At 48.6% G+C, this 13,252-nt stretch overlaps 1 protein-coding gene across 1 annotated transcript in view; it reads left to right on the plus strand.

The window, feature by feature from the left end:
* Window positions 1-5,423: 5,423 nt before the first annotated feature.
* LOC128970124 (ATP-dependent translocase ABCB1-like) overlaps window positions 5,424-13,252 on the plus strand; it is a 36,176-nt gene continuing 28,347 nt past the window's right edge. The window contains exons 1-6 of the mRNA XM_054385144.1: window positions 5,424-5,515; window positions 7,800-7,854; window positions 8,354-8,501; window positions 10,313-10,406; window positions 11,246-11,437; window positions 12,404-12,575. Of these exons, the coding sequence (XP_054241119.1) occupies window positions 5,424-5,515; window positions 7,800-7,854; window positions 8,354-8,501; window positions 10,313-10,406; window positions 11,246-11,437; window positions 12,404-12,575 (753 nt within the window). The remainder of the gene's footprint in view (window positions 5,516-7,799; window positions 7,855-8,353; window positions 8,502-10,312; window positions 10,407-11,245; window positions 11,438-12,403; window positions 12,576-13,252) is intronic.

Consider the following 13,252-nt stretch of genomic DNA (forward strand, 5'->3'; position numbering starts at 1 on the left):
GAAGAGATCATAGGATAGTTTTGGTTAGAGAAGATCTCTAAGATCATTGACCCAACACCACCATGGCCATTAAACCATGTCCTAGTATGCCATATCTACATGGGTTTTGAAGACCTCCAGGCATTCCCTTTAAGCAGATGGCAGGCTGAGCCCTGGGAGATCAACAGTGGGGCAGAGTCCCACCTGCAGCCTGTGGAAGACCCCATGCTGGAGCAGAGGACTACTCCTGGAGAAGGCCATGGCTCTGAGGGAAGCCCACACTGCAGCAATCCATACCTGGTGCCCACAGAAGAGACTCATGCTGGTAAGAGAAGTTCATGGGGGCTCTCTGCTGTGAGAGGGACACCACATCGCAGCAGGGGAGAACAGTGAGGTGGTTTTCCCTTTTTCAAGCATTCCCTCAAAATTCTTCCTGAATCATTCCAGGTGTCAGGAGATGTTCAGTCATCTCCCACCCTGTGTTGAGAGGCACCCACGAGGCAGACCGCCATAGATGTTCCAAAATGCAGATCTGTTGTGGACAAAAGTCTTCAGCACTGCTGCTGATAGAACTGAAGGATAATTTTGGATGTCAGCTGGGAAAACACCACCCAGCTGCTCCCTAAGCTTCAAGGAGTGTCCTCTCTAGATAGATGAACCAAAACTTGAGCACCCTTACTCACAGAGGAAAAACTCCACTAAAGGGTACCCAAAAAGATCCCTCACACAAAAAGGGCAAGGGGTCACTGACAGCCCTGCAGTGACAGGACAAGGGACAATGGTTTGAAATGAGAACAGAGCAGACTTAGATTGGATGTCAGGAACAAGTTCTGCACCATGGAACACTGCAACAGGCTGCCCAGGGAGGTGGTTGAGGCCCTATGCCTGGAGATATTCAAGATGAGGCTTGACAGGGCTCTGGGCAACATGATCTAGTTGAAGGGGGTTGGCCTGGATGACCTTTGGAGGTCCCTTCCAACCCAAACCATTCTATGATTCTATGATGTAACTAGAGGAAATAGACACCAGAGAGTGGATGAGGACTCACTCAATCCATGGAAGCACCGTTAGATGGTGTCCCACTCTAAGGGGATGGTCCAAGATTGCAAACTCTGCTTCTTTCAAGGGAACCAACTCCAAGTGGTCTCTCCGTCAGGGTTCCATTTACACCCCACTCAAGTCTTATCCATGGTAATTCTGATTAGTCAGGGGCAACTGAAAGCAAAGGCAGGATGAGAACACGACCTCTGAGTGCTGGTTAATGACCTTGAGGCATCAAGCTGATCATGATCAGGTCTCTGGTAAGCCCTGGCCTTTGTCAGGTGTCTGCAGGGCTTCTGTCAGGTTTGTGTCAGGGTGGCTGCAGCCGCCACACATCAATTAGCTTTGATGGACCCACAGCTCCTTCCTTAGGAGGACATCCTTTGAAGTCCTGCTCTCTTCTTGGCTGCTACCTTTGGCTATGCAAACAACCTTCCTGCTAGCATCCATTTCTGCAGGGCACCAAAGATCTTCTTGAAGCGTTTGTTAGTGAGTAGTCCTTGCACCCATCTACAGCACAGCACAGACACAGTGAGGGTGGGGAGACACTGGAACAGGTTGCCCAGGGAGGTTGTGGATGCCTCTTCCCTGAAGGTGTTCAAGGCCAGGCTGGATGAGGCCTTGAGCAAGCTGGGCTGGTGGGAGGTGTCCCTGCCCATGGCAGCAGAGTTGGAACTGAACCCCAGGTGATCTTCCAACCCAATTCATTCTATAATTCCATGAATCTCTGCCATATTCTGTGCAGGAGAAGCAGTCAGAAGCTTTTTGCTACAGGATCTCAGTGTTTCAGAGCTTTCACCCCAGTGACAGATGCAGTGGCCATGCAGAACTGGAACCTGAGGCTACCTAGAAGAAGAGAGGAGCAGCAGCAGACAGCACCAAGCTGTTCTGCAGTGCTGTGGATCACCTGAATGGCTGCTCACAGGCCTAGGAGATGTATGGGGTTTGAAGGTGCCTTCCAACCCAAACCATTCTATGATTCTATGAACAGGTAAGATGTTAAAATGAAAATGTTTCTTTGCTGCAAGAGTAGTCAGGCACTGGCACAGGCTTCCCAGGGAGGTGGTGGAGTCCCCATGCCTGGAGGCGTTCAAGAAAGGTGTGGCCATGGCACTTGGGGCCATGATTTAGTGGCCATGGTGGTGTTGGGTGGATGGTTGGACTTGATGACCTCAGAGGGCTTTTCCAACCCAAACAATTTCACGACTCTGTGTTCCTCATTATCATCAACCCCAGTGACTGCTGTCTGTGACCATATCTGTAAGCTGCCACATGATGGCCTCCTCTCCTCAGACATCACCCAAGTCAAGTTGCATCTTCTCTTAGCTATTTCTTTTCCTGCTGGTGTATCTTGTTCAGGTCAGCACAGCAGTTATCTGTCTAACCCAAAGAGCAACGTTCTCACCAGGCTTTGGTTCCTCTCCAGGACCCTCACTCATTTCTGCCTACAGGAGTAGTCTCCATTTGCAGGTCTGACCTCACTGCTCCCATATCTACTGAAGTCACACACTGGCCAGGTCCTGGAGCCCTGTGATCTCAGCTGGCTCTCTGTGTGGGGTTTCTGTCTGCAGAGGCAGATGTGTTCTACTATTTGGTCACAGGAAATCCCTGCCTTTTGTTGTCTTGATGACAAGTGACCCAGAAAATCCATTCCCATTGCACAGCTGTTCTTCAGCTATAGCCGTCTGAAAGCTGATGTGGAACCTTGCTTCTAGCTTCATCAAGAAGAAGGATCCACTAAGCTGCTGGCCAGTTCCTCTCAGACTGTCACATTTGTTATGGTTCCTTAAATTACAATAAAATTCAATTTTAATTCAGTTGCCAGTGTTGTCCTGTTACAGGACAAGGGACAATGGACACAAACTGGAGCACAGGAAGTTCCAACTCAGCATGAGGAGAAACTTCTCGGAAGTGAGGGTGCTGGAGGGCTGGAGAAGCTGCCCAGAGAGGTTGTGGAGTCTCCTTCTCTGGAGACTTTCAAGCCCCATCTGGATGTCTTCACAGAATATATGTGGTTGGAAGAGACCTTCAAGATCATGCAGCCCAACCCTCTACCCTGCCCTGGGTGATCCTGCTTTGGCAGAAAGGGTTGGACTCAACGATCTCCAGAGGTGCCTTCCCACCCCCACCATTCTATGATTCTGTGTGTCCAGGATCAGTTTGATCATGGATGCCCGAACAGCAGTGACAAAGCACCTTCCCCTGAGCACCTTATGTTGGGTTCCTGGACCAATGTAATGGTCTGCTCTGGCAAATGGTGCATTTCCTACCACCTCCATCAGCTGTGACCTTATAAGGAATAATTAAACTATGACCAAAGAGTCCTTCTTTGACAAGAGCTGAGAAGAGGCTTCTTGGATGCATTCAGGAGTGGCAATGACAGTGCAGGCTCTCTGGAACTGCTCATTGCTGAGCCCTCTGTTTCTGGAGCAGGGTGTGCAGAGAGTGCTCTGCAGCTCCATGGGTGCTGCAGGAGGCTGCCAGGCACCACTTTTGGAAAGTTTTTCCTCAGAGTTTTACGTAAATTGAGCAAAGTCCAAGCTCAGTGCTCAGTCCCAACCAACTCCGTCCTCCCAACCAAGCCAGTCCTGCTGCCTGCTAACCAACCCAGCCCCGCTGACTGCTGCCCAGCCTTTCAGAAGAGGTGAGAACAGACTCAGATCACCCCCTGGTAAGTCAGCACCTTTATTTTGTCTAAGAGGGGTGCTCAGTGTTCAGCTGTGACTATTGCAATCCAAGCAAAACTATTACAAGAGGGATATGGACATGCTGGAAGGTGTCCAGAGAAGGGCCAGCAGGATGATCAGAGGGCTGGAGAACCTCTCCTATGAGGACAGACTGAGAGAGTTGGGGCTGTTCAGTCTGGAGAAGAGAAGGCTCCCAGGTGACCTTATTGTGGCCTTCCAGTATCTGAAGGGGGCCTACAAGAAAGCTGGGGAGGGACTTTTTAGGATATCAGGTAGTGATAGGACTGGGGGGAATGGAATAAAGCTGGAAGTGGGGAGATTCAGGCTGGACGTAAGTTCTTCCCCATGAGAGTGGTGAGAGCCTGGAATGGGTTGTCCAGGGAGATGGTTGAGGCCCCATCCCTGGAGGTGTTTAAGGCCAGGCTGGATGAGGCTCTGGCCAGCCTGATCTAGTGTGAGGTGTCCCTGCCCATGGCAGGGGGGTTGGAACTGGATGATCCTTGTGGTCCCTTCCAACCCTGACTGATTCTATGATTCTATGGTTCTATGATTCTATGGTTCTATGATCTGGTGACCTTTTATTACACTGGACGAGGCTCCCTCCTGATACTGTTTGTCAGGGAAACCTTAAAATACGTTGGAAAATCAGTTGTACACTACAAATAGTGACAGAAATGTCAGAGCTCCTGATTCAGTGGCAGGTGTGGATGGTACCTGAAGCCAATTTTTTGATGCAGCTCTTCTGGAGGAGATGATCTGTGGGACAGGAGGCTGAAGAATCATTCAATTAGGTTCTTGTGGATTGATGTGGAGGGAACCAAGCAACCAAATTAATGTTGCAATGTGGGATTCTGCCCCTTGTCTCTGTTCTACTGAGACCCCACCTCCAGTACTGCCTCCAGTTCTGGTGTCCCCAGCATGAGGACACAGAGCTGTTGGAGTGAGTCCAGAGGCCACAAAGATGATCCCAGGGCTGGAGCACCTCTGCTGTGAGGACAGGCTGAGGGAGCTGGGGGTGTTCAGCCTGGAGAAGAGAAGACTCCAGGGGGACCTTAGATCTGCCTTCCAGTACCTGAAGGGATCCTACAGGAAGGCTGCAGAGGGACTTTTCCTGAGGGTGTCTAGAGACAGGACAAGGGGAAATGGTTTGAGGCTGAGACAGAGCAGGGTTAGACTGGATCTGAGGAAGAAGTTCTTCAGTAGGAGGGTGGTGAGACTCTGGAACAGGCTGTCCAGGGAGGTGTACAACTGGATGTGTACAAGGCCAGGCTGGATGTGGCCTTGAGCAGCTGAGTCTTGTTGAGAGGTGTCCCTGCCCATGGTGGGGAGGTTGGAGGAGATGAGCTCTGAGGTCCCTTCTAAACTGGGGCATTCTCTGGTTCTGTGACTAAACCTGATGGCAGGAGAGATTCCAGTGCTGGTATTCCTGGGTAGATGCAGCATTGTCTTCTTTCTAATTGAGCTTTCCTTCTTAAAACTCCCTGCTTTTGTTCAGTTTGTCTGAATTCAGTTGCAGAACTTTCCAGGCTTTGCAATGTCACATTGCCAGGGGTTGTGCAGGGGACAGCATTAGAGGTCCTGCTTGAAAAGTGCACACAGGCTGCTTCCAGACAGCACAGCAGGATGGAGGGTTTCAGATCGTTGGCTTTGCATTCTCCCAGGCCAAGCAGTCCTGGTGGTGTCTCCTGAGGGGCTGTGTCTCTCAGACAGGTTGTCATGTACTATGAAGATGAAACAAAGTCCTCCGGCAATGGGAAGGATGCCAGCGGTGCTGTGTTGCACCAGGGCTGTGGATCTGAAGTCAAATGGTAAGTGGAGCAGTTGATTTCAAAAATCACAGAATCCTGGGGTTGGAATGGACCTACAGAGATCATCCAGGGGTTGGAAGGGACCTACAGAGATCATCCAGTCCAACCCCCCTGGCAGAACAGTGTCACCCAGGACAGGTCACACAGGAACACATCCAGATGGGGCTTGCAACTCTGCAGGGAAGGAGACTCCACAACCTCTCTGGGCAGCTTGTCCCAGGGCTCCAGCACCCTCACAACAAAGAAGTTTTTCCTTATGTTGAAGTGGGACTTCCTGGGTTCCAGTTTGTATCCATTGCCCCTTGTCCTATCACAGGACACCACCTGGTCCCTTCTTTCCCCCAACTCCTCAGATATTTACAGATATTGATCAGATCCCCTCTGGGGCTGCTCTTCTCCAGGCTCAACAGCCCAAGGGCTCTCAGGCTTTCCTCCTCATGTAGATGTTCCAGTCCCTCATGGTCTCCATTGGGCTCACTCCAGCAATTCCCTATCCCTCCTGAACAGGGAGCCCAGAACTGGACACAGTACTCCAAATGTGGTCTCACCAGGGCAGAGTAAATGGGAAGGAGAACCTCCCATGAACCACTGGCCACACTATCCTTGATGACCCCAAGGATACCATTGGCCTTCTTGGCCATGAGGGCACCTTGCTGTCCCATGGACAACTTACTGTCCAGAAGAAAAAAGTATTCCCACCAAAGGTTGCAGTAGATCTTCTGTGGAGATGCCTTCTAAATCTGCTGTCTTCTGTGATTCTACTCTACTCATGTTAATTTTTCTTTCCATGGGTCTAAACTGTCACTGCCAGACAAAAGAATGTTCACTTTCTGATAATCATTGCTTCCTAACCTCAGTCCAGCTTCCTCCATCACCCCTTGTCCTGTCACTCCAGATCTTTGTCCAAAATCCCTCTCCAGCTATCCTTGAGCCCCTTTAGGTACTAGAAGGCTGCTCTAAGGTTTCCCTGCAGCCTTCTCTTCTCCAGGTTGAACAGCCCCAGCTCCCTCAGCCTATACCCATAGCAGAGGTTCTGCAGCCCTCTGATCATCTTGGTGGCCTCTGACCCCACTCTAGCAGTTCCATGTCCTTCTTGTGCTGGGGGCTCCAGAGCTGGCCCCAGCACTCCAGGTGTGGTCTCAGCAGAGCAGAGGGGCAGAATCCCCTCCCTGCCACTGCTGCCCACACTGCTTTGGATGCAGCCCAGCACAGGGTTGGTTTCTGGGCTGCCAGCTCACGTTGCTGGCTCATGGGGAGCTGCTCCTCACCCAGCACCCCCAAGTCCATCTCCTCAGCTCTGCTCTCCAGCCATTCTCCACCACCCTGGATTTGTCCTTGGAATTGTCCTGGCCCAGGTGCAGGGACCTTGCACTTGGTTTTGTTGAACTTTGTGAGGTTGGTATTGGCAACCTCTCAAGCCTGTTCAAGGTCCCTCTGGATGGCATCTTGTTGTCTTATGTTTATGATTAGAGTGACCAACTGCAGTCCAACCTGAACTCAAGGGAGGTCTTTGACATGCAGCTGGCAGTGTGATTAGATTAGTGGTGCCAACAGCTACCACTCCAGCCTAGCCTAGGCTGGGAAGGGTAGGCAGCTTAATCCTCAGAGAATTTAACCATCAAAGAACTTAACCACTTAGGATGGAGATTAGGGAGAATTTCTTGGTAGTGAGGGTGGTGAGGCACTGGGACAGGTTGCCCAGGGAGGCTGTGGATGTCCCTTCTCTGGAAGTGTTCGAGGCCAGGTTGGATGAGGCTTTGAAAAAGCTGGGCTGGTGGGAGGTGTCCCTGCCCATGGCAGGGGGTTGGAACTGGAATGATCTTTGGGTCCCTTCCAACCCAACCCATTCTCTGAAGCTCTCAATCCCTTTAAGGAAAAGACTGGAGTGTGGCTAGGAGGACCCAAACCATGGCTGCCAGAAGCCTTTGCTGCATTATCAAAGCCCCTCTGCAGGCGTAGCTGCAGCCATTCCTGGTAGTCCTTCACGGGAGCTGTGATTTTAGTCTTTCTGGGGTAGCTTTTAACCTGCAGCTGGGTGTTTCTTCCCAGATAGCCTCTGTGTGAGCATGAGGCTGAATAGAAGGCTTCACAGGCTCAATTCCTAGAAGTCTGTTTGGCATTGCTCAGAGAAAAGCCCTGAAAGTTCTCACTTCAACTTCCTTCACCTGCTCCTTGCCCCTGGGCACAGTGAAGAGCCAGCAGTTGTAGTACTGATGCTGCAGGCTTGGCCTTGCTTTCTGCTTGAAGTGCTGCTCCTCCTGAAAATACAATCATCATTTTTCAGCAGTGACAAAAGGAAGAAAACTGAGCAACCAAACCTGGTCAGCCCACTGGAAGTGGTAAGTGTCACCTGTTTGTGGGTTACTAGCAGCCATTTTATTATTACTAGTATTTTATTGGCAGTAGTATTTTATTATTACTAACATTTTGTTATTACTAGCATTTTATTATTTTATTAGTCGTACTAATATTTGATTATTAACAATATTTAAATAATATTTTGTTACGACTACTAGTACTACTATTTTATCAATATTTTATTCTCAATGACATTTTATTCTCAATGACCTTTTATTCTTAATAATATGTAATTCTTAACACCATTTTACTGTTAGTACTATTTTCTTGGTGCTACTCTTTCCTGAAGGCCTTTATTTTATCCTTACCACCATTACTAAGAACTCCCTTGTTCCCTTGATGCTTTTGCCACTTTTTCATAACAAAATGATGTTGTTGGTTTCCTTTTTGCTACTTCCTGCCCTGCTCTCCCAGTGCTGCCACTCAGCCACCTTCACTGCAGCTGCAGAAGTTCTCAGGCAGGTCTCTTTCCCCTTCCAGTTCCGATACTCCCAATGGCAGGAGAAGCTTCTCATGGTGCTGGGCACTGCCATGGCGATCCTGCACGGAGCAGCTCTGCCCCTGATGATGATTGTCTTTGGGGACATGACAGACAGCTTTATTTCATCAGAAAACATCACTTACCCAGGTCAGAGCTGCTGCAGCTCCTCGCTGCTCTCGCTGGAACGTGACCAGCGTTTTGAAGCAGACCAGTTTGGGTTAAAGTATGAAATTCATGGGAAATGGGAGAAGAGACAGAAAGGAAATCGGTGGTGCTACAGGTTGGAAGCAGAAGCAGATCTCCAACAAAGCTAAACATGTAAATTAAATGTGTGAGGGGGCTCCAGGAGAGCTGGAGAGGGGCTTTTGGCAAAGGCACAAAGGGATAGGACAAGAGGTGATGGCTTCAGACTGGAAGAAGATGGATGAGCATGAGGGTGGTGAGACACTGGAGTGGTTCACCAATACCATGTTTTCTTTATCACAAACACAGACAAGGTATAGAGGGCAAGTAGCTGAATGCTGAACAAAGAGCTGAGCTGGCTGAAGATGAGCCAGGGTGTGCCCAGATGGCCAAGAAGGCCACCAGGATCTTGACCTGGATCAGAAATGGTGTGGCCAGCAGCAGCAGGACAGGGATTGTCCCCCTGGGCTGGGCAGTAGTGAGACTGGAGGAGGTTTCAGGATCACTTCTTACTCTGCTAGTCTGGAATTAAGCTCTCCTAGAGCCACACCAGAACAAGCCACATTTACCCTGAAATCTAAGTACCAAATGCATGTCTCAGAACTGCTCATTCCTGATGAGCTTCATATGGAGATCACAGAATCATTGAAAGTCTTAGGTTGGAAGGGACCTTAGAAATCCTCTGCTCCAACCTCCCTGTCATGGACAGGGACACCTCTCAACTAGACTTGGTTGCTCAAGGCCTCTAGATTAATCCTTCTATACTTTAATTGCATCTTTAACCTCTGGCAGCAAGAACTGATGAAATAAAAGGCATCCTTTGGACAAGCAGCAGAAAGCCCCTGATGCCATTGGCATTAATTATCTTCTTTATGTCCTTACTTCTGTAAAGTCCACTGGAGGGGTGTTCACTGCAGTGAGCTGAAAATTCCAAGCCCCCAACATTAACTTTGCCAGACCAGCTCAGTTTGGAAGCAAATGAAAGCTGTATTTACAAGCCAGACTACAATCTACAATGGAATGCAATGAATATGTACAAATATACAGGATTTACAATATTTACAGGTATTTACAATTAGCAAACAGCACAAGGACCCCCCTGGCCAAAGACCAGGGAAGCTGTAATGGCTTCTCTCTTCCTGCCTCCCCCTTATCCTCCTGCATACAAGGGAAAAGAGAGAGAAGCAGAGATGCAGCCAAGGTCAGCAAAGCCTGTTAGTATCTCCCCAGCGAAGAAGTGAGAGGAGAGGAGAAATTGCTTTGGGAACCAAGTCTTATGGGAGATATCCCTCCAATGGAATTGTTTAGAATCATCATTCTTTTCCTTTTTACACCCAATAGTGATTTGTTTACATTTATACTACCTTCTGCTCAAGATTTGTGAAAAATTTTAAAGGCACAGTCTAAAACTACCACACTCACCAAGGTGGGCTTCAAAGCTCCAGGGGATTGTTTTATAAATAAACCCAGCACACCCTGCAGAGAAAGTGCTGGGTTTGAAAGGAGGGATTCAGGCTGGAGAACTTGGAGTAGCTGAATCCCACAGGTTTGGGAAGTGTTTATTGTTCTGCAGGTGGAGCTTTCTCTGCTGGCTTCAGAAAACTCTCTGTAAGGTGTTGGTGCACAGCTCCTGTGCTGTGACCATGGGCAGGGTGAGGTCCTAGGTGCTCTTGTTCTTCATTCAGCACTGTTGGGACAGGAGCTGACAGAAGGAAATGATTCCCATCTGAGTCAACAGGAGCAATGACCTAGCTTCTGTCTCCTCCTCTCCCCAGAAAACCTCTCCTTCCTCAACGGAACCTTCACCAATTACTCTATGGAGTTCTTCTTCTATGCTCTGAGGGGAAAGCTGGAGAAGGAAATGACTGGGTAAGAGCAAAGCTTTCAGTCTTTGCATGGCTTGGAACAAAGAGCTCAAGAGATTGGCTTCCACACTTTATTCCAACGTTGGCCTGTTTGGGTTTTTTTCCCTTCCCCCCCTTTTTTCCCCTCTCTTTTTCTCCCTCCTTTTTTCCTCTCCATCTCCTCTCTTTCTATCTCCATCTCCTCTTTCTATCTCCATCTCCTCTCTTTCTCTCTATCTCCCTCTCCTCTCTTTCTCTGTTTTTCTTTTTCATGTTTTTTTTTTCTTATTGATTTTTCTTTCTATGTGTGAAGCCTTATTTTGCCATAATTACAACAGCACAAAGCACCTAGATGTTAATTTGGTTTAGTTTTGCTTAGGAATGTCCAAAGTTTTAAACCAGATTAACACTTCTCAAGGGTGATGATAAAAAACAGTCCAAGAATGATTAAGCAAAAAAAACGAGTCCAGTGACAACAGCATGCAAAGAATTAAAATTCTTTATCTCTATTTTTACTTCATTTAAAGGGAAGTGAACACCCTAAAACCTGACTTCCTTTTGCTTTTATATCACCTGGGACAGGGAATTTAAAAATATTGACTTGGCATTCACTGTCATTGGCCACTCTCAGCTTGTTTCTTTAAGGTATCCTTAAGAATTTAGAGATATCACTTTTTAATTATTCTTATTTTTGTGCTTTGTGGAAGTTGTGCAATAAATTAGCAAGAGAAAACAACTGAAATTTGATGCTGGAAGAACTTTAAAATATATTTTAAAATTTATTATAGTGAAGAAAGGGACAGGCAGCTAGGGTGGCTTGGGGAAGAATGACCCTCATTTTCCACCTGTTTTGTCTCCTTTCAGATATGCCTATTACTACTCTGGCATTGGAGCTGGGGTCCTCTTTGCTGCCTACATTCAAGTTTCATTCTGGAAACTGGCTGCTAACAGGCAAATCAGAAGAATCAGACAAGAATTCTTCCATGCTGTCATGCGACAAGAGATTGGGTGGTTTGATGTCAATGATGTAGGAGAACTTAACTCTAGACTGCTGTAGTAAGTATTGATCAGCAGCTGATTACCAGCTAAGCATTCATTCTAATTATTGAAGAGCAGCTCTACAGCTTCCCTCAGAGCACGGATGGTTTATATCTTATTAGACTCCTTTCTCTGTAATTTTACATCCATATGGATCCCGGGATTTGCGTGGACCATTGAAATGAATCCCAGAATGGCTCAGGTTGGAAGGGACCTCAGAGCTCATCTCCTCCAACCTCCCCACCATGGGGAGCTCAACTAGAACACCTCTCAACTAGACTCAGTGAGTCAAGGCCTCATCCATCTGGCCTTCAACACCCCCAGGGAGGAGGCAGCCACAGCCCCTGAGACTATTCCAGAGTCTCACCACCCCCCTACTGAAGAACTTCTTCCTCAGCTCCAGTCTAACCCTGCTCTGTCTCAGCTTCACACCATTCCCCCTTGTCCTGTCTCTAGACACCCTCAGGCAAAGACCCTCTGCAGCCTTCCTGTAGGATCCCTTCAGGTACTGGAAGGCAGCTCTAGGGTCCCCTTGGAGTCTTCTCCAGGTTGAACAACCCCAGCTCCCTCATAGCAGAGGTGCTCCAGCATTTGGATCATCTTTTTGGCCCTCCTCTGTGCTCACTCCACCAGCTCTGTGTCCTTCTTATGCTGAGGTCAGATGTTGGAGAAGGCTTCTTCATGCCTTCTGGGGCTATGAACTTCTAGCTTTGTAGAGTTTCAGAGATTCTTAGAATGGATTGAGTTGGAAGGGACCTTCAAGATCATCCATTTCCAACCCCCTGCCATGGGCTGGGACACCTCCCACTAGCCTAGCTTGATCAAGGCCTCATCCGCCCTGGCCAGGAGCTGCAGGTTTTAGACCATGATGGACCAGTGGCAATATGTGTTGCAACCAAAGAGTTAATTTTTATCTTTTCCTGACTTTCTCATTTGTTTGGCTACAATTTGTGTTGTTTTGTGTTGGGTTTTTTTCCCCCACAGTGACATCTCCAAGATCGATGAAGGAATTGGGGAAAAAGTGGCAATGTTCTTTCAGGCAGTGGCTACCTTCTGCTCTGGGTTTATAGTTGGGTTTACAAAAGGCTGGAAATTAACCCTGGTGATCCTGGCACTCAGTCCTGTCCTGGGATTCTCCTCAGCCCTCTGGGCAAAGGTAGGCAAAAAGGGAGAATTTCCAATGAGCTGGGATGTGTCTTCCATAACCCCATTTGGTATCTGTAAGACTTCAAAGTGCAGCCTGCCTCCTAGAGAACCCCAGAATCCAAGCATGGTGGGGTTGGAAGGGACCTCTGCAGATCATCTGGTCCAACCCCTCTGCTAAACAAGGTCACCCACAGCAGGCTGCCCAGTACCACAACGCCCAGGTGGGTTTGGAATCTCTCAAGAGAAGGAGACTCCACAACCTCTCTGGGCAGCCTGCTCCAGGTCTCCAACACCCTCAAAGGGAAGAAGTTTCTCCTTAAGTTCAAGTGAAACCTCCTGTGGTCATGTTTGTGTTCACTGCCCCTTGTCCTCTCTTGGTGAGCATAGCCCTTGGCCACGTGCAGGAAGGTGTGAATAGGTGTGTGACCACACTGAGAGAGCTGGAGGATTGCTGTGTCCTACCATGGACTAAGCTGTGTTGCTGCTGAGTGTGTACAGGCCCTTTGGCCCTGCCCTTTGCCTTCTCCATGGCTGCATGACAGCTGCACCAGGAGGCACTGGAGCTGTCAGTACAAACACAGAACTGAGGTCAGGCAGTGGCGCTGCGGTCAGCTCAAGTGACTGACGCCAAGGCCTGGCAGAGACCTGCAGTCAATCAGGTTTCTGAGATAAGGTCCATCTGTAGGC

The sequence above is a fragment of the Indicator indicator genome, chromosome 11 (genome assembly GCF_027791375.1).
Source record: "Indicator indicator isolate 239-I01 chromosome 11, UM_Iind_1.1, whole genome shotgun sequence".
Lineage (NCBI taxonomy): Eukaryota > Metazoa > Chordata > Aves > Piciformes > Indicatoridae > Indicator > Indicator indicator.